General features: G+C 39.3%; 1 protein-coding gene and 1 non-coding gene across 2 annotated transcripts in view; both read right to left on the bottom strand.

Moving 5' to 3' along the window:
• The window catches only part of LOC137400659 (ubiquitin carboxyl-terminal hydrolase 34-like), a 96081-nt gene that overhangs the window by 40635 nt on the left and 36428 nt on the right, over nucleotides 1-19018 (bottom strand). Inside the window, exons 29-37 of the mRNA XM_068086991.1 lie at nucleotides 18728-18922; nucleotides 18329-18449; nucleotides 15261-15391; nucleotides 13481-13738; nucleotides 13025-13192; nucleotides 10781-10958; nucleotides 9723-9886; nucleotides 8888-8998; nucleotides 4093-4197 (exon numbers count right to left, since the gene is read on the bottom strand). Coding sequence (XP_067943092.1) covers nucleotides 4093-4197; nucleotides 8888-8998; nucleotides 9723-9886; nucleotides 10781-10958; nucleotides 13025-13192; nucleotides 13481-13738; nucleotides 15261-15391; nucleotides 18329-18449; nucleotides 18728-18922 — 1431 coding nt within the window. The remainder of the gene's footprint in view (nucleotides 1-4092; nucleotides 4198-8887; nucleotides 8999-9722; nucleotides 9887-10780; nucleotides 10959-13024; nucleotides 13193-13480; nucleotides 13739-15260; nucleotides 15392-18328; nucleotides 18450-18727; nucleotides 18923-19018) is intronic.
• Nucleotides 13877-13948, bottom strand: Trnap-ugg (transfer RNA proline (anticodon UGG)). The gene has a single exon. It is a non-coding gene; the product is annotated as a tRNA-Pro (tRNA).

Genomic DNA, 19018 nt, shown 5'->3' with positions numbered 1-19018 from the left:
TGAGTATTAAATGCCTTTTCAAATATTAGGTCTGTTTATGTAGTAGAGGATTATAAAGTCAGAGGAAGGGGAGGGTGAAAGTGTGTGTTGGGAGATGAGTGAGTATTAAATGCCTTTTCAAATATTAGGTCTGTTTATGTAGTAGAGGATTATAAAGTCAGAGGAAGGGGAGGGTGAAAGTGTGTGTTGGGAGATGAGTGAGTATTAAATGCCTTTTCAAATATTAGGTCTGTTTATGTAGTAGAGGATTATAAAGTCAGAGGAAGGGGAGGGTGAAAGTGTGTGTTGGGAGATGAGTGAGTATTAAATGCCTTTTCAAATATTAGGTCTGTTTATGTAGTAGAGGATTATAAAGTCAGAGGAAGGGGAGGGTGAAAGTGTGTGTTGGGAGATGAGTGAGTATTAAATGCCTTTTCAAATATTAGGTCTGTTTATGTAGTAGAGGATTATAAAGTCAGAGGAAGGGGAGGGTGAAAGTGTGTGTTGGGAGATGAGTGAGTATTAAATGCCTTTTCAAATATTAGGTCTGTTTATGTAGTAGAGGATTATAAAGTCAGAGGAAGGGGAGGGTGAAAGTGTGTGTTGGGAGATGAGTGAGTATTAAATGCCTTTTCAAATATTACGTCTGTTTCTGTAGTAGAGGATTATAAAGTCAGAGGAAGGGGAGGGTGAAAGTGTGTGTTGGGAGATGAGTGAGTATTAAATGCCTTTTCAAATATTAGGTCTGTTTATGTAGTAGAGGATTATAAAGTCAGAGGAAGGGGAGGGTGAAAGTGTGTGTTGGGAGATGAGTGAGTATTAAATGCCTTTTCAAATATTAGGTCTGTTTATGTAGTAGAGGATTATAAAGTCAGAGGAAGGGGAGGGTGAAAGTGTGTGTTGGGAGATGAGTGAGTATTAAATGCCTTTTCAAATATTAGGTCTGTTTATGTAGTAGAGGATTATAAAGTCAGAGGAAGGGGAGGGTGAAAGTGTGTGTTGGGAGATGAGTGAGTATTAAATGCCTTTTCAAATATTAGGTCTGTTTATGTAGTAGAGGATTATAAAGTCAGAGGAAGGGGAGGGTGAAAGTGTGTGTTGGGAGATGAGTGAGTATTAAATGCCTTTTCAAATATTAGGTCTGTTTCTGTAGTAGAGGATTATAAAGTCAGAGGAAGGGGAGGGTGAAAGTGTGTGTTGGGAGATGAGTGAGTATTAAATGCCTTTTCAAATATTAGGTCTGTTTATGTAGTAGAGGATTATAAAGTCAGAGGAAGGGGAGGGTGAAAGTGTGTGTTGGGAGATGAGTGAGTATTAAATGCCTTTTCAAATATTAGGTCTGTTTATGTAGTAGAGGATTACAAAGTCAGAGGAAGGGGAGGGTGAAAGTGTGTGTTGGGAGATGAGTGAGTATTAAATGCCTTTTCAAATATTAGGTCTGTTTCTGTAGTAGAGGATTATAAAGTCAGAGGAAGGGGAGGGTGAAAGTGTGTGTTGGGAGATGAGTGAGTATTAAATGCCTTTTCAAATATTAGGTCTGTTTATGTAGTAGAGGATTATAAAGTCAGAGGAAGGGGAGGGTGAAAGTGTGTGTTGGGAGATGAGTGAGTATTAAATGCCTTTTCAAATATTAGGTCTGTTTATGTAGTAGAGGATTATAAAGTCAGAGGAAGGGGAGGGTGAAAGTGTGTGTTGGGAGATGAGTGAGTATTAAATGCCTTTTCAAATATTAGGTCTGTTTATGTAGTAGAGGATTATAAAGTCAGAGGAAGGGGAGGGTGAAAGTGTGTGTTGGGAGATGAGTGAGTATTAAATGCCTTTTCAAATATTAGGTCTGTTTATGTAGTAGAGGATTATAAAGTCAGAGGAAGGGGAGGGTGAAAGTGTGTGTTGGGAGATGAGTGAGTATTAAATGCCTTTTCAAATATTAGGTCTGTTTCTGTAGTAGAGGATTATAAAGTCAGAGGAAGGGGAGGGTGAAAGTGTGTGTTGGGAGATGAGTGAGTATTAAATGCCTTTTCAAATATTAGGTCTGTTTATGTAGTAGAGGATTATAAAGTCAGAGGAAGGGGAGGGTGAAAGTGTGTGTTGGGAGATGAGTGAGTATTAAATGCCTTTTCAAATATTAGGTCTGTTTATGTAGTAGAGGATTATAAAGTCAGAGGAAGGGGAGGGTGAAAGTGTGTGTTGGGAGATGAGTGAGTATTAAATGCCTTTTCAAATATTAGGTCTGTTTCTGTAGTAGAGGATTATAAAGTCAGAGGAAGGGGAGGGTGAAAGTGTGTGTTGGGAGATGAGTGAGTATTAAATGCCTTTTCAAATATTAGGTCTGTTTCTGTAGTAGAGGATTATAAAGTCAGAGGAAGGGGAGGGTGAAAGTGTGTGTTGGGAGATGAGTGAGTATTAAATGCCTTTTCAAATATTAGGTCTGTTTCTGTAGTAGAGGATTATAAAGTCAGAGGAAGGGGAGGGTGAAAGTGTGTGTTGGGAGATGAGTGAGTATTAAATGCCTTTTCAAATATTAGGTCTGTTTATGTAGTAGAGGATTACAAAGTCAGAGGAAGGGGAGGGTGAAAGTGTGTGTTGGGAGATGAGTGAGTATTAAATGCCTTTTCAAATATTAGGTCTGTTTCTGTAGTAGAGGATTATAAAGTCAGAGGAAGGGGAGGGTGAAAGTGTGTGTTGGGAGATGAGTGAGTATTAAATGCCTTTTCAAATATTAGGTCTGTTTCTGTAGTAGAGGATTATAAAGTCAGAGGAAGGGGAGGGTGAAAGTGTGTGTTGGGAGATGAGTGAGTATTAAATGCCTTTTCAAATATTAGGTCTGTTTCTGTAGTAGAGGATTATAAAGTCAGAGGAAGGGGAGGGTGAAAGTGTGTGTTGGGAGATGAGTGAGTATTAAATGCCTTTTCAAATATTAGGTCTGTTTCTGTAGTAGAGGATTATAAAGTCAGAGGAAGGGGAGGGTGAAAGTGTGTGTTGGGAGATGAGTGAGTATTAAATGCCTTTTCAAATATTAGGTCTGTTTCTGTAGTAGAGGATTATAAAGTCAGAGGAAGGGGAGGGTGAAAGTGTGTGTTGGGAGATGAGTGAGTATTAAATGCCTTTTCAAATATTAGGTCTGTTTCTGTAGTAGAGGATTATAAAGTCAGAGGAAGGGGAGGGTGAAAGTGTGTGTTGGGAGATGAGTGAGTATTAAATGCCTTTTCAAATATTAGGTCTGTTTCTGTAGTAGAGGATTATAAAGTCAGAGGAAGGGGAGGGTGAAAGTGTGTGTTGGGAGATGAGTGAGTATTAAATGCCTTTTCAAATATTAGGTCTGTTTATGTAGTAGAGGATTATAAAGTCAGAGGAAGGGGAGGGTGAAAGTGTGTGTTGGGAGATGAGTGAGTATTAAATGCCTTTTCAAATATTAGGTCTGTTTCTGTAGTAGAGGATTATAAAGTCAGAGGAAGGGGAGGGTGAAAGTGTGTGTTGGGAGATGAGTGAGTATTAAATGCCTTTTCAAATATTAGGTCTGTTTCTGTAGTAGAGGATTATAAAGTCAGAGGAAGGGGAGGGTGAAAGTGTGTGTTGGGAGATGAGTGAGTATTAAATGCCTTTTCAAGTATTAGGTCTGTTTCTGTAGTAGAGGATTATAAAGTCAGAGGAAGGGGAGGGTGAAAGTGTGTGTTGGGAGATGAGTGAGTATTAAATGCCTTTTCAAATATTAGGTCTGTTTCTGTAGTAGAGGATTATAAAGTCAGAGGAAGGGGAGGGTGAATGTGTGTGTTGGGAGAGGAGTGAGTATTAAATGCCTTTTCAAATATTAGGTCTGTTTCTGTAGTAGAGGATTATAAAGTCAGAGGAAGGGGAGGGTGAAAGTGTGTGTTGGGAGATGAGTGAGTATTAAATGCCTTTTCAAGTATTAGGTTTGGTAAAATGTGATCTACCGCAGAGTGTTTAATGGTTTTTTTTTTTACAAAAAAATCTATTAAAAACAAAAATTTTAAACATGTGTACAATGTTTAAATCAAATTAATCCCCTATTTAGAGGTTCCAGTGTACTGCAGTTCAGACAAAAGGTATAATGTCCAATTTTCAAGTGAAGAAGGAATCGAACAACATCCTTACTAAATCAGGTGACATGTCCTCCAGCTTGGTGATGAAATCCGTGAAAAATTCTGTCATGTCCTTCTGCTCTCCTGTATTCAATGGCTGTCGGTCCATTTCATAGACCTGTCAACAGAAGCACTAGTAGCCTAGTTTCAAACGATTGGCCACAGGCTTTGGTGCAATTTAACATAACTCAACAGAGATGTCTATTCTGTACCAAATTTCCTTTTACAGTAATTACAAAATACAAATTGATGAGTCATACCATCAACTCTTAGGCATTGACAATATCCATGTGAGAATATTAAAACATTATAGAAATAAACAGCAGAATGGAGAGAAAGAACAAATGAGATCCTGGTAAGAATACATAGGAGAGGTTTAAAGTGACGAATGCCATTAATAACACTTTTAGTAGGTTTTTTTACTGACAATGAAGGCATGTTTAAAACTAGTATCAAACAAACTAAAACAGCGAACTGTAGAAACTGGTCAGATAGTCTGACCGATGTACAAAATATTCTACAAAAATCTTCACTCAGTCCTACCATAAATTCTTTTTCCATACACAATATAATAATTATAGAGTAACAAACAGCTGCAAAAAAAGAACATACACATCTCTATGTCAACCACAGTATGGGAAGTAGAAACCTTTCCCAGCATCCTGAAATAGTCCTGAAATGGATCCTCCCTCAGTGATACAGCCATATATATTTGCAAACAAATTCAATCACCAGCGCTAACATGGACTATGAAGCTGCTTTGACTCATGATGTAAATTTTTATGGGCTCTCATGTTATTAAACAATAATAAACCATAACAAAGATCAATAATTAAAAACCAATATCAGCAACAGTTTAGCTCAGTGTGACCCCCTGAGCCATTGCTAGTAGAACTAGCTTGGTATGAACCCCTGACCCCAATGCTAATAGAACTAGTTCAGTATAAACCCCTGACCCCAATGCTAGTAGAACTAGCTCAGTATGAACCCCTGACCCCAATGCTAATAGAACTAGCTCAGTATGAACCCCTGACCCCAATGCTAGTAGAACTAGCTCAGTATGAACCCCTGACCCCAATGCTAGTAGAACTAGCTCAGTATGAACCCCTGACCCCAATGCTAGTAGAACTAGCTCAGTATGAACCCCTGACCCCAATGCTAATAGAACTAGCTCAGTATGAACCCCTGACCCCAATGCTAATAGAACTAGCTCAGTATGAACCCCTGACCCCAATGCTAGTAGAACTAGCTCAGTATGAACCCCTGACCCCAATGCTAGTAGAACTAGTTCAGTATAAACCCCTGACCCCAATGCTAGTAGAACTAGCTCCGTATGAACCCCTGACCCCATTGCTAATAGAACTAGTTCAGTATAAACCCCTGACCCCAATGCTAGTAGAACTAGCTCAGTATGAACCCCTGACCCCAATGCTAGTAGAACTAGCTCAGTATGAACCCCTGACCCCAATGCTAGTAGAACTAGCTCCGTATGAACCCCTGACCCCAATGCTAGTAGAACTAGCTCAGTATGAACCTCTGACCCCAATGCTAGTAGAACTAGTTCAGTATGAACCCCTGACCCCAATGCTAGTAGAACTAGCTCAGTATGAACCCCTGACCCCATTGCTAATAGAACTAGTTCAGTATAAACCCCTGACCCCAATGCTAGTAGAACTAGCTCAGTATGAACCTCTGACCCCAATGCTAGTAGAACTAGCTCAGTATGAACCCCTGACCCCAATGCTAGTAGAACTAGCTCAGTATGAACCCCTGACCCCAATGCTAGTAGAACTAGCTCAGTATGAACCCCTGACCCCATTGCTAATAGAACTAGTTCAGTATAAACCTCTGACCCCAATGCTAGTAGAACTAGTTCAGTATAAACCCCTGACACCAATGCTAGTAGAACTAGCTCCGTATGAACCCCTGACCCCATTGCTAATAGAACTAGTTCAGTATAAACCCCTGACCCCAATGCTAGTAGAACTAGCTCAGTATGAACCCCTGACCCCAATGCTAGTAGAACTAGCTCAGTATGAACCCCTGACCCCATTGCTAATAGAACTAGTTCAGTATAAACCCCTGACCCCAATGCTAGTAGAACTAGCTCCGTATGAACCCCTGACCCCATTGCTAATAGAACTAGTTCAGTATAAACCCCTGACCCCAATGCTAGTAGAACTAGCTCCGTATAAACCCCTGACCCCAATGCTAGTAGAACTAGCTCAGTATGAACCCCTGACCCCATTGCTAATAGAACTAGTTCAGTATAAACCCCTGACCCCAATGCTAGTAGAACTAGCTCCGTATAAACCCCTGACCCCAATGCTAGTAGAACTAGCTCAGTATGAACCTCTGACCCCAATGCTAGTAGAACTAGCTCAGTATAAACCCCTGACCCCAATGCTAGTAGAACTAGCTCAGTATGAACCCCTGACCCCAATGCTAGTAGAACTAGCTCAGTATGAACCCCTGACCCCATTGCTAATAGAACTAGTTCAGTATAAACCTCTGACCCCAATGCTAGTAGAACTAGTTCAGTATAAACCCCTGACACCAATGCTAGTAGAACTAGCTCCGTATAAACCCCTGACCCCAATGCTAGTAGAACTAGCTCAGTATGAACCCCTGACCCCAATGCTAGTAGAACTAGCTCCGTATGAACCCCTGACCCCAATGCTAGTAGAACTAGCTCAGTATAAACCCCTGACCCCAATGCTAGTAGAACTAGCTCCGTATGAACCCCTGACCCCATTGCTAATAGAACTAGTTCAGTATAAACCCCTGACCCCAATGCTAGTAGAACTAGCTCCGTATAAACCCCTGACCCCAATGCTAGTAGAACTAGCTCAGTATGAACCCCTGACCCCATTGCTAATAGAACTAGTTCAGTATAAACCCCTGACCCCAATGCTAGTAGAACTAGCTCCGTATAAACCCCTGACCCCAATGCTAGTAGAACTAGCTCAGTATAAACCCCTGACCCCAATGCTAGTAGAACTAGCTCCGTATAAACCCCTGACCCCAATGCTAGTAGAACTAGCTCAGTATGAACCCCTGACCCCAATGCTAGTAGAACTAGCTCCGTATGAACCCCTGACCCCAATGCTAGTAGAACTAGCTCAGTATAAACCTCTGACCCCAATGCTAGTAGAACTAGTTCAGTATAAACCCCTGACACCAATGCTAGTAGAACTAGCTCCGTATAAACCCCTGACCCCAATGCTAGTAGAACTAGCTCAGTATGAACCCCTGACCCCAATGCTAGTAGAACTAGCTCCGTATAAACCCCTGACCCCAATGCTAGTAGAACTAGCTCAGTATGAACCTCTGACCCCAATGCTAGTAGAACTAGCTCAGTATGAACCCCTGACCCCAATGCTAGTAGAACTAGTTCAGTATAAACCCCTGACCCCATTGCTAATAGAACTAGTTCAGTATAAACCTCTGACCCCAATGCTAGTAGAACTAGTTCAGTATGAACCCCTGACCCCAATGCTAGTAGAACTAGCTCAGTATGAACCCCTGACCCCAATGCTAATAGAACTAGTTCAGTATAAACCCCTGACCCCAATGCTAGTAGAACTAGCTCAGTATGAACCCCTGACCCCAATGCTAGTAGAACTAGTTCAGTATAAACCCCTGACCCCAATGCTAGTAGAACTAGCTCCGTATGAACCCCTGACCCCATTGCTAATAGAACTAGTTCAGTATAAACCCCTGACCCCAATGCTAATAGAACTAGTTCAGTATAAACCCCTGACCCCAATGCTAGTAGAACTAGTTCAGTATAAACCCCTGACCCCAATGCTAGTAGAACTAGCTCCGTATGAACCCCTGACCCCATTGCTAATAGAACTAGTTCAGTATAAACCCCTGACCCCAATGCTAATAGAACTAGTTCAGTATAAACCTCTGACCCCAATGCTAGTAGAACTAGTTCAGTATGAACCCCTGACCCCAATGCTAGTAGAACTAGCTCAGTATGAACCCCTGACCCCAATGCTAATAGAACTAGTTCAGTATAAACCCCTGACCCCAATGCTAGTAGAACTAGCTCCGTATGAACCCCTGACCCCATTGCTAATAGAACTAGTTCAGTATAAACCCCTGACCCCAATGCTAATAGAACTAGTTCAGTATAAACCCCTGACCCCAATGCTAGTAGAACTAGTTCAGTATAAACCCCTGACCCCAATGCTAGTAGAACTAGCTCAGTATGAACCCCTGACCCCATTGCTAATAGAACTAGCTCAGTATAAACCCCTGACCCCAATGCTAGTAGAACTAGTTCAGTATAAACCCCTGACCCCAATGCTAATAGAACTAGCTCAGTATGAACCCCTGACCCCAGTGCTAGTAGAACTAGCTCAGTATAAACCCCTGACCCCAGTGCTAGTAGAACTAGTTCAGTATAAACCCCTGACCCCAGTGCTAGTAGAACTAGCTCAGTATAAACCCCTGACCCCAATGCTAGTAGAACTAGCTCAGTATAAACCCCTGACCCCAGTGCTAGTAGAACTAGCTCAGTATGAACCTCTGACCCCATTGCTAGTAGAACTAGTTCAGTATAAACCCCTGACCCCAATGCTAGTAGAACTAGCTCAGTATGACTCCCTCACCCCATTGTTAGAAAAACTTGATATACGCTATCATGCTTTTGGGCTGGTGAAATAAAAACATGCCGTATTGTTCAAATAACGTCCTTGATTCTGTGTCATTTTAAATATTGTTACAGCTGGATGTAACATTATATCCCAACTGGTTTTAATCATTTCCAGGTTAATCGACGGCATCAAAGCACTCACCTTGCAAAAGTCCTTTGGGTTGTACGACTTGCGTTCACTCTCCATTAGATAGGCAAACATCTTCTGAATCTCTTTCAGTGTATTTGCATATGGAGAGTAGACATCTTTGCACTACAACCAACGAACAATCATATGGAGTACTACAATCACTAAATAATCATATACGAGTACCATAAATTTAAAATAAGAAGTTAATGAAGAGACCACAAGCCAATGAAATACTACTTTATTGGACAGTTCTAACTAATAAGATAAAACTAGTCACAAGTCTTTCAAGGCCGGTCGGCAGGTCGACACGATCATCAAGCAAAGGTCGATTCATAATCAAACATCTTACATTCATCAAGCGCTAGTTCGCGAGTGACACCTCTAATGGGTATATACAGTGACACCTCTCTAACGGGTGTATACAGTGACACCTCTCTAACAGGTGTATACAGTGACAAGCAAGCGCATGCCAATATTCACCTTAATTATAGGCTAAAATGTCACTAGTAAATAATGTGTACCAGAATTTATTACTAGCTAATCTTGACATAAAGAGAAACAAACTAAATAAACCTACACCAAAGACGATGAGTGAAGTTAGATGCAGAGGTAAATTGGATCAAGTGCTGTACGGCTGTCAGCAAAGAGAAGCTAGCGGAAAGCCAAAATTGAGGATTAAAACAGACAGCGAGATGATAAATTGAGAAAGTGAAATAGATACACAGGTAGAAAGCAGAGTATATAGCCAATGGAGATGTAGAGATGTTAGAGATAAAGTGATACGGAACAGATGAGAGTCAAAACTAAAAGCCGGTATGAACCAAAGAAAACCATCAGTTATACATACATCAGCGGTAAGTAACTTAAGCCTGGCTTGAGGAATCATGTATAGGTGCTGCATGCATGTAGCCATGTAGCACGTGGCCCCAAGGTTCTGTAAGCCAACGAATCCACTTGGTGACCTCACATCCTCCATGGGCCAGTAGTCCCACGGGTAGCTAGCAGAGTAATCTACATTCAAAGCTTAAACTGTCAAAACGAGAGATATCAACAATATGCAAAAAGAGCAGCAGTCTGTAAAAATGGAGGCAGTGTAGTAAGGAATATGATTTGTGTGTAAACTACCAACACAAATTGTATTTCTATATTATTACACTAGTTTTTAATTATGACATATTATGACATATTGTGACATATTATTGACATATTTCCAGCTTGATAGTTCTGGTGTGCTTAACAAGATACTTCAAATTAAGAAACTAAATAAAAATAGCTCCAAAGTCACATGACTTGCAGACCGTTCAAATTTGATATCTCTGTGTAGCTAACAGATTGCTCATTTACCCACTTAAATGTATATTTATGGAAGGACAACTCTAAAAAACTGTTGTTACGTATACATCCCATCGGGTACTGTGTAGTTAAACATACATGTATATTCTGTTATTATTCTAAGCTCATAGTTTGAACTACCCCATCACAAATTAGGATCCTTGCTAGAGCTACCGACTAAATAAATGCTGTTCACCGACCCAAATTGCGACAGGAAAAACCTTGACACAACCATTGAAAGTTGAAAAAAGTATTTCAGAGACTATTTTAACAAATGAATTGAAAAAACGAACAAATTTAGTGAATCAACCAGAACAACATATGGATCAGCAGTTTCCTATTCATATCCAATGAGTGGTCCTGACAGGCTATACAGATGCTCCTCTCATCTATACAGATGCTGAACAGCTCGTATACATGTACAACTCCCTTCACGTGTCTCATTGACAAAGATGCGAGGTGTTTGTCTTTTCATCTTGGTAGGGGATTACACATATCTAGTTTCATAGAGAGACTTTTATAGCCAAAAATAGCACTGATTAGGGGGACGCTACATATTAAGGTGTAACATACCATGCTGTTCAACGAGTTTCTCATGCAGAAATCGGTAGTTTTCAGATGAGCCCTTCACCAGCTCAACAAGGAGGTCATAGGCAGAGCACCTTGATGTGTTACTTTTGCATTTTGGTAGGTGGCGTTGCGTGATGCATGGCAATAGGAAGAGGTCATTAAATATCTCAGTCAGTAGTTGCTACACAGAGAACACAATGCTTATTTAGGAAGGTCCGAATGAACAGGTCTCACTTTTATAAAATACATTGTTTGTAAGCAATCTATGAAAACTAGGCAACGGAAAAACAACAGACTGATAGTGTGCTATAACAATCAGCTATATTTCATAGCATATACGCATGATGTAAATACATCAAGGACTTGTCAGGTCTGTAGAGCTCATTGAAAAAAGCGAGTTTTTATCTCTATTTGGTTGATTGGTTTTAAACAAACTTTACTATAATAAGAACCATGTCTGTCCGTCCGAAGCTACAGTTGCATGCTGGGAAGAAAGGTTGTACCGCAAAAGATTCGATTGTAGAAGTCAGCTTAGCAGGCACACTGCCACTCAGGCACTATGCTGTATTTTGGATTATTATGCAGCTAGCTGTTACACCTGACCATCCCTCATGGGGACCCGGACGGCCAGGGTACTAGTCCCTATGTAAATGGAAAAACTACTGATTTGATTAAACCAAGCAAATGCCTGACACAAGCCTAAGATAAGTTGCAGCAGGTAACTTGAGCATCAAGTTAAAAAGGTTTGTTATGACTACCTATAAAACAAAGCCCTTCATTCATTTTGGAGCTATGGAATATTGAATTTTATTATTAAATAATGACATCATCAAGTAGATGAGGAAAAGTGTTTAAAATTGTCAATAAATTATCACATTGATGTCCGATTGATCTCGCTAAAACGTATCTAGTAAGAGCATCAGCCATCATTGACATGATGTACTGTAAGAGTGCACACTAGTGCTGGGCACGAGTACTTCTTGGTCAACGGGTTTAGACCCGCCCCATCTGTTCGGGCTTTTCGAGTATCGGGTAGCTAGTAGTGCTAGGCTCGGGTATTTCTTTGCCTACGGGTTTTTCGGGTATCGGGTTTGTTGATATGGATTTTATGTTTAAATTTTCTAAATAGATATATTTTCAAATTTACAAAGCAATTATATTTCTTTTCAATTTATTTATCATTTTTCACAGTTTTTGCCGACTGACATTCGTACTCGCAGCGTTAACAGGCGGATTGTTAAACAGTCAAGATAGTCTGGGGCCACAGGGCATTTTCGTGTCAACAGGTGGCAGAAGATAGGGTCTATGGTAGCTTAATACTTAAGCATGTTCTATGGACCTCTCTGATTTTTGTAGATGGTGCTCCAAATCTCATAAAAACCTTTACATTATCGGCTTTTTTGTTAGTAAGGCTTGTTGGCTTAGTAAAACTTGGTTATAATGAATTATGTGATCCATAATAGCTAGCTGTGGTAATCAATTTAAACAGTTATTAAATTTTCACTGCTACTATCAACGCTGATGGCGTTTTCTAACAAGGCGATTGCGGAAACAGACTAAGGACCTATGTGTTATCGGTGATAGCGAACACGCGCCGTATTAAAAAAGGCATAGATTTGTTTACGAAGCCGATTTGGCTAATCGCGCAAATAAAATTTGATGTAAGTATTTCTTCTCACCTTTTAATGACAAGTAATCACTGCTTGACTACAATATTTCTAGTAGGTATGGTAAATAAGGTATGAGATGTTTTATTCTATCTATTAAATTAAAGACTCGTTAAACCCCATCGTCGTGCCTCCTTAGCAAAAATGACACAGAAATGCCCTGTGGCCCCAGACTAAGAGCGCAGGGTGCAATAGACCGAGTTTTTGATAACACTACCGACGGATCCGTGTACCAAAACCCGAACTCGAAAGTCAAAACCCGAACCCGAAGGACCGGAATACCCGAAATCTCTATCACCCGATACTCGAGAGAAGATAAACCCGCGAGTTCAACGAGTATTACTACCCGTGCCCAGCACTAGTGCACACAATGACAGAAGGTAAGTCGAGGTACAACAGCCGGCCTTCACTCATAGAAGAAAATTCCATTATACCCACCATATCACATGACGCAACGAGCATACCTCATACGAACACTGGCCCACGAGATACTCGAGGGAAAAGAAAAAGGAAAAGAAGCAGAACAACTGACAGCCGGTAGCAACTGGGCCTGTTAAATCCAAACTCTGCTACATTTTACCTTGGCAGCATCGGAAGACTTGTAGACATCATTGCGTTTGATGACGACAGTGAGGAGGTTGAGAAGCCCTATCAGACCCTCATCCTCAACAGAGAGATGTCTCTGCTCATGGAACTGTCTGTTTGCGATATATTCTCTCAGCCTATCAGCCAGGCCATTCAAGTCAAACTGTAAAACGAACAAACCCATGTGATAACCCTATCACTAGATATCTTATAGCCTATGGACTGCAATTGAATACAGTTACGACCTCATGTAAGAAAACTCTTTATAACATGTAGATACAGGATGAGATGAAATCGTGATTAATAGTTCAAGACCCTGGCATGCTCATTGCTAACTTAAGCACAAGTTACCTGCCCCATAAACTACAGGTAATAAGCTGTTCATTAGTTGGAAACGGAGAGTAAAAGACAAACATTCAAAACTTAACGAAAGAAAGCATTCCTTCATTACCTGTTTGACGGAGTCGTCATTCATACTCTCCAGAATCTGCCCAGTGAGCCAGAGATAATCTTGGCATGAAACTCCAAGCTTGGCTTTTCGGCTTTCAGCTGGCTCATTTGCTTCAACCATGAGAGGCTCCATGCTAACTGCTACTGGCAGCAGCTCCAAAAGGGCCGAGAGTGTGATGATGGCATATCGAGAGCTTTTGTTGGGTTGGCCGAGACAAAGCTTGTATAGACTTTTACACGCTTCCTGCCTGAGTTGAGCCTGTGGTAGCATGTATGGTTCAGTTATAGTTCAGGTCATGCACATAGTTTATCAAGTGTAATATTTGACAGAAAATTATACTAAAATACAATGCTCTGCAACAAGAAAAGCCTTCATTGGTATTTTCAGTAAAATGTAGGGCTTGACCGGGATTTGAACCCGGGACCTCTCGCACCCAAAGCGAGAATCATACCCCTAGACCATCAAGCCAACTGATTAAAGAGTCTGTCTATGGTGAATTTAAAAAGCTAAGCCACTAGAAATGCCTAAAACTAATCGGTACGACGCAAAAGTGGTTACTGTATACCCCTATTATAAGCCGATTCTAGAACCAAAAAACTTGCCAAACTAAGGGGTTGGACGCTGCTTAGACGTACGTAACTCTAATTTGAAAGCAAATGAAATATCATTATGCTAGCTTCATTTCCACCACTACAACTTAAACCTTTATTAACTCAGCTGTATTAATAAAAGTAAAACAACAATATAACTGTTGACACTACCATAAACTTTTCCACTACCAAGTAAATTTTTTACAGAGACAAACTTAAAATTATTTGACATTGGAATATAAGCTGTCAAAATATTTGATTAAATTAATTAGGATAAAACTTTACACCATATGATGCCACAAAAAGACCACAAATGTGTTGCAAAATGAGTTGCAGTCTTGACTTGCAATTGCAGCCTCCATAATATCATGGTTGACAAGTTAGCATGTTCCGAGTCAGACGAGTTACTACTATAATTACTATCCATCGTATTTTTTTGACGTCATCAAGCCGTTTGCACATGCGTTCATTCACACAAAAGCCGCCATATTTGGAGAAAACGATCGTCATTCTCTTATTTAATAGTATTTTTTGGAGTTGTTTAGATACTATAATAAAAAAATTGCAAACAAAAGCATCATTTTTAAAAATTTATTACAAAGGCTTCGTGTTTTTAATGATAAAGTTGTCTACAAAGATGGCCGACAACGATAGAATGCCGTCACAAAAAACAAAGAGTAGTTGCTAAAAGCAAGTACTGACACTACTGCTACTGCCTGATAGATAATCATCAGAAATCCATTAAGCTACAATTTGTGAAAACTACGTAGCTGTAATGCATCTGATCATCACATGAAAAATTAGCTACAACAATGTGCTTTAACAAAGCAGAACTTGGCTCAATGCAAACAGATGATCGTTTCCTACGTTATACAACTACTACCCAATCTGAAACGCTTCGTACTAAGCCTGCAAAAACTATTCCATTTCCTCAAAATCTTGCTTTGATTCGTACGTATGGCATGTTAAGATTTATAGGGTTGGCTTATACACGAACTCTTATAAATTCCCTGATTTAAGAGCTTTTGTCTTGGGTCGGCTTATACGCGAAATAGGCTTATTTGCGAGGATATGCGGTAATCGTATAAAACAGTGATTGATATGCCACGTTAGTACAGCTTGGCCCAGCCGCGAGAATAACAGCAAGCAATCACACACACGGCAAGACTTATATAATAAGGATATGGTACCTCAGGAGCTTCCAGTGTCAATCGCTTCAACCAGACAGAAAATGAAGGGGTTGTAGAAGTGTGAAGACTGTCAAGAACTTTGTCATCTGAGTGCGCCCAGAAAATTAGGAAGATCATGGTCTGGTGCAACACTAGAAATATCCGAGTTAACAATGTTGTAATTTGTGATGCCTATTTCAATGCCTAGGTTGTATGAACAATTCTGCCTGACTTTCAAAGACGATTTGTGCTTAATGATGCTAACTTGACCGATGTTTTGTGAAAGCCATAGACTCCTCCATAAGCCGCTTTGATTTTAGGATATCCATAAAGCCAAAACTTGAACTGTTAGTGCAAAGACTAGCTAAAGTTGCATAATAATTTATTGAAGTGAGAATTATCTTTTCTTTATGGATACTAGCAACAAATAATTTCTGCAAAGCAATCCAAGATTAAATCACAGCTTACCAGTCTTTTACAACCGGTGCAGGATTAGGTAACTTTCATCATTACAATAATATATCATTAATGGATACCTATTAGAGTATCACTATTTTGTCAATTTCAGAATTATATACTGGTATGTTCTTGCTGTTCTTAAAGGTCCTGTGAGACCAAGTTAAGGTGAAACAATCTGCAGTCATGTGCAAAAGTGTAAGACCGCCCAGTAATTTTAATATTTTCATACAGTTGAACTATAGGACTCGATGAACCCAATACAGTCAACTCAAATAAAAAAAGGTTATACATCATTTTAATCTTTAAAAAGTACACTTTTTTGTGATGTTTTATTGTTTATGAGTGGAAATTTATTCCTCCTAATTAAATAGTAATCTCATGCAATGAGATCTGCTCTGTATTAATAAAACATTAACTAAAGTTATTGAGTGGTAATTCGTTCTTTGAAGCCGTTGTGTTGAATTCTTTAAAATGTTCTGATATGTTTGACATTTCTACTTCCCCAGCAGTATAAATTCAGCCATCATTGAACATTTAAGCACTCATTTCTTAAAATAGCATTTAGAGAAGAAATATTTACATTTAACTATATTTAATGAAGTGACAGCCAGAGTATTGCGTTTGAAGACTAGAGAAAAATATCAACAGATAGAGGAGATTCTGAACATTAAATAGAATGATACCAAGTTTTCGTATTCTTGTACCATTTTAAGACAACCTACACCTAGTTATATACGCTTCAGGAACACTAAATTATTATAGGCGGTAATATACTCTTGTACATGACGGTATTAACACTATGCTGGGCACGGGTAATAAAACTCGTTGAACCCGAGGGTTTATCTACTCTCGAGTCTCGGGTAATAGAGATTTTGAGCATTTCGGTCTTGCGGGTTCGGGTTTTGACTTGCGAGTTCGGGTTTTGGTACACGGATCCGTTGAGTAGAGTAAACAAAAACTCACTCTATTGCGCCCTGCGCTCTAAACACTGTTTGATAACCTGCCTGTTAACCCTTTGAACCCTGGCCTTTTTTGTCGATGCGCGTCAGTAACCCTGGGCAATCTGTCCAATGATCCGAAGTTTTCAAACTTTTATTATATATTTATATATATCTAAACATGCTCATAATACAATGATATTTGATAAAACACTAATAAAAAAGTTGGGCAACCCACAGCAAATGTCATTAAACAGAAAAAAAAACAGTACTTCACTATTATTCGGGCTAAAACTATAAAAGTTTGTACGATTTTAAAAAACTCGTAAAAATATTTACAATAGCATCATATCCATTGAGCACATGTTCATCATTATTTTATGACTCAAAATATACTGAAAAATTATAATTAGTGTTATAAAATTCTTTATTTGCATTGCAATCATTTATGGCCAACCAACAAACGAGTCATGTTGATTTTTTCGCGATATTGTTCAAATAAAATTTGCTATTAAAACGAATGAAGTAGGTAAAGATATTCTAAAACTGTTACAAATGAAAGTGAAATTTCTGGTTTAATATCTTGTGCAAAAATGAACTTGATTGGTTTACGCTGTTACTTAGAAACGGCTTTTGTAAACAAAGCCATGTGAATGCCAGAGGTCCGGCCGATAGAAATTCTGAGACACCCTTTGCAATGCCTGAAAACCGACAGTTGGGATTCAAACTTCAAAGGGTTAAGGCTGCGAGCGCAAATATCGGTCGTTAGAAAATAGTAAAAAACACTAAATAAATTGAATAGAATTATAATTGCATTGTAAATTTTAGAATGTCTGATTTTTGGAAATTTTAGACAAAATTCGTATCAACAAACCCGATACCCGAAAAACTCGAGGGCCAAGAAGTACTCATGACCAGCATTAATAAACACTATTTTCATAAGCAGAATCTTTTATGTAGATCGTCAAATTTTAGGTCATTTAAAGCATTAATTTGTTTCTGTAAGCATTTACAAATGGGCAAAGCATTTGATGATGAAACAAAATAATGGCATATTATTATTATTTAGAGTAGCCGGTCCATGAATCTGAACACAACAATGTGCATTTTTTTTCATACATCATCTGGTCAAGACCGCAATCGTTTGTTCATATCGCAGCTAAATACAGTCTAATCTCTTAGAAAACTGATGCTTCAGATGAACTAAAATTGTGTGACTGCTTAAAACCACGGTGTTAACAGATTGTTTCACATGCCCAACCGGACCTTTACAATGAATGCAACATGGTTATCATCATGGGTGTGTTAGCGTCCATAGCCTGGCTTGAACAATAAACCATCAATTTAAGCGGAAGCAACCACAGTGATTGTTAGATAGCTCTAGACATGTCTGCGCTTACACAGATGCGCACATACATATAGGCAATATATGCTTACACGCATGCTTACACGCGTGCACGCACACACAAGCACAGGTAATTTGGCTACTGAACTTTATACCAATTGAAAAGGCACATTTTATTTACCAAGAATATGTACTTCTTGATCTGCCATACATTGCTGATTACATGCATAACAAGCTTTTGTCTTACGAAGCATAAAATACTAATTTTAAAACTACCAGGAAAGAGTGAGCACAGAAAAAATAAGTTTGCTTGCCGTGAAAGAGAAAATAGTGTTACACACACTTACCTTCAAAGCGTCCCCAAGGAGGAAAAGAGGCGTTGCTAGGTGGAACTACCGACTCGTATATAACAGAATGAATGATGGTGAATATGTCATCATAGCGAGAGCTTATCATGTCTAACATTATCTACAAAAGAAGACAACTCCATCATTAGTGAAGTGTAGCTTACAACAAGATATCGTTTTTCAACACCTGAATGCAAACAGTAGCAGAGATGCAGACTGACATGAAAACATCAGAGCAGCCATGTTAAGGTGTAACAAAATGGGTAAATAACAAAATGGCGGACAAGACACTCTGTGTATTAGTAAAGAAAACAGTCTAACAGCAAACATAAATAAAAAGCATATATTATTTAATATACATACCTAAAAAGGAAGTCTATAAATAGTACAAATACTCACCTTGTTGAAACGAGGGATAGATTTATGTGGTGACCCTAAAGCTGGCCTCAGAACAACCTCTGACGATCTTGGTGTGACTTCAGATGACCTTGAGGTAGCTTCGCCAGATGTCGAGGCTTTTTCAGAATCATTCATGGAGAGAACAGCAAACTGCGCTAGAAGCTTGAGCAGATATGAAAAGGCATCCTGATCCCACTGTCAGTAAAACAGTAGAGCTTAGAACTGAAAACCTCTAAAGTCTTAGATGTAAAAGTGAAAAAATAACCGTTTAAATTCTGGACATTTTCTAGA

The sequence above is a fragment of the Watersipora subatra genome, chromosome 7 (genome assembly GCF_963576615.1).
Source record: "Watersipora subatra chromosome 7, tzWatSuba1.1, whole genome shotgun sequence".
Lineage (NCBI taxonomy): Eukaryota > Metazoa > Bryozoa > Gymnolaemata > Cheilostomatida > Watersiporidae > Watersipora > Watersipora subatra.
The sequence above is the reverse complement of the archived record's forward strand: the minus strand, read 5'-3'. Positions and strand labels throughout refer to the sequence as shown.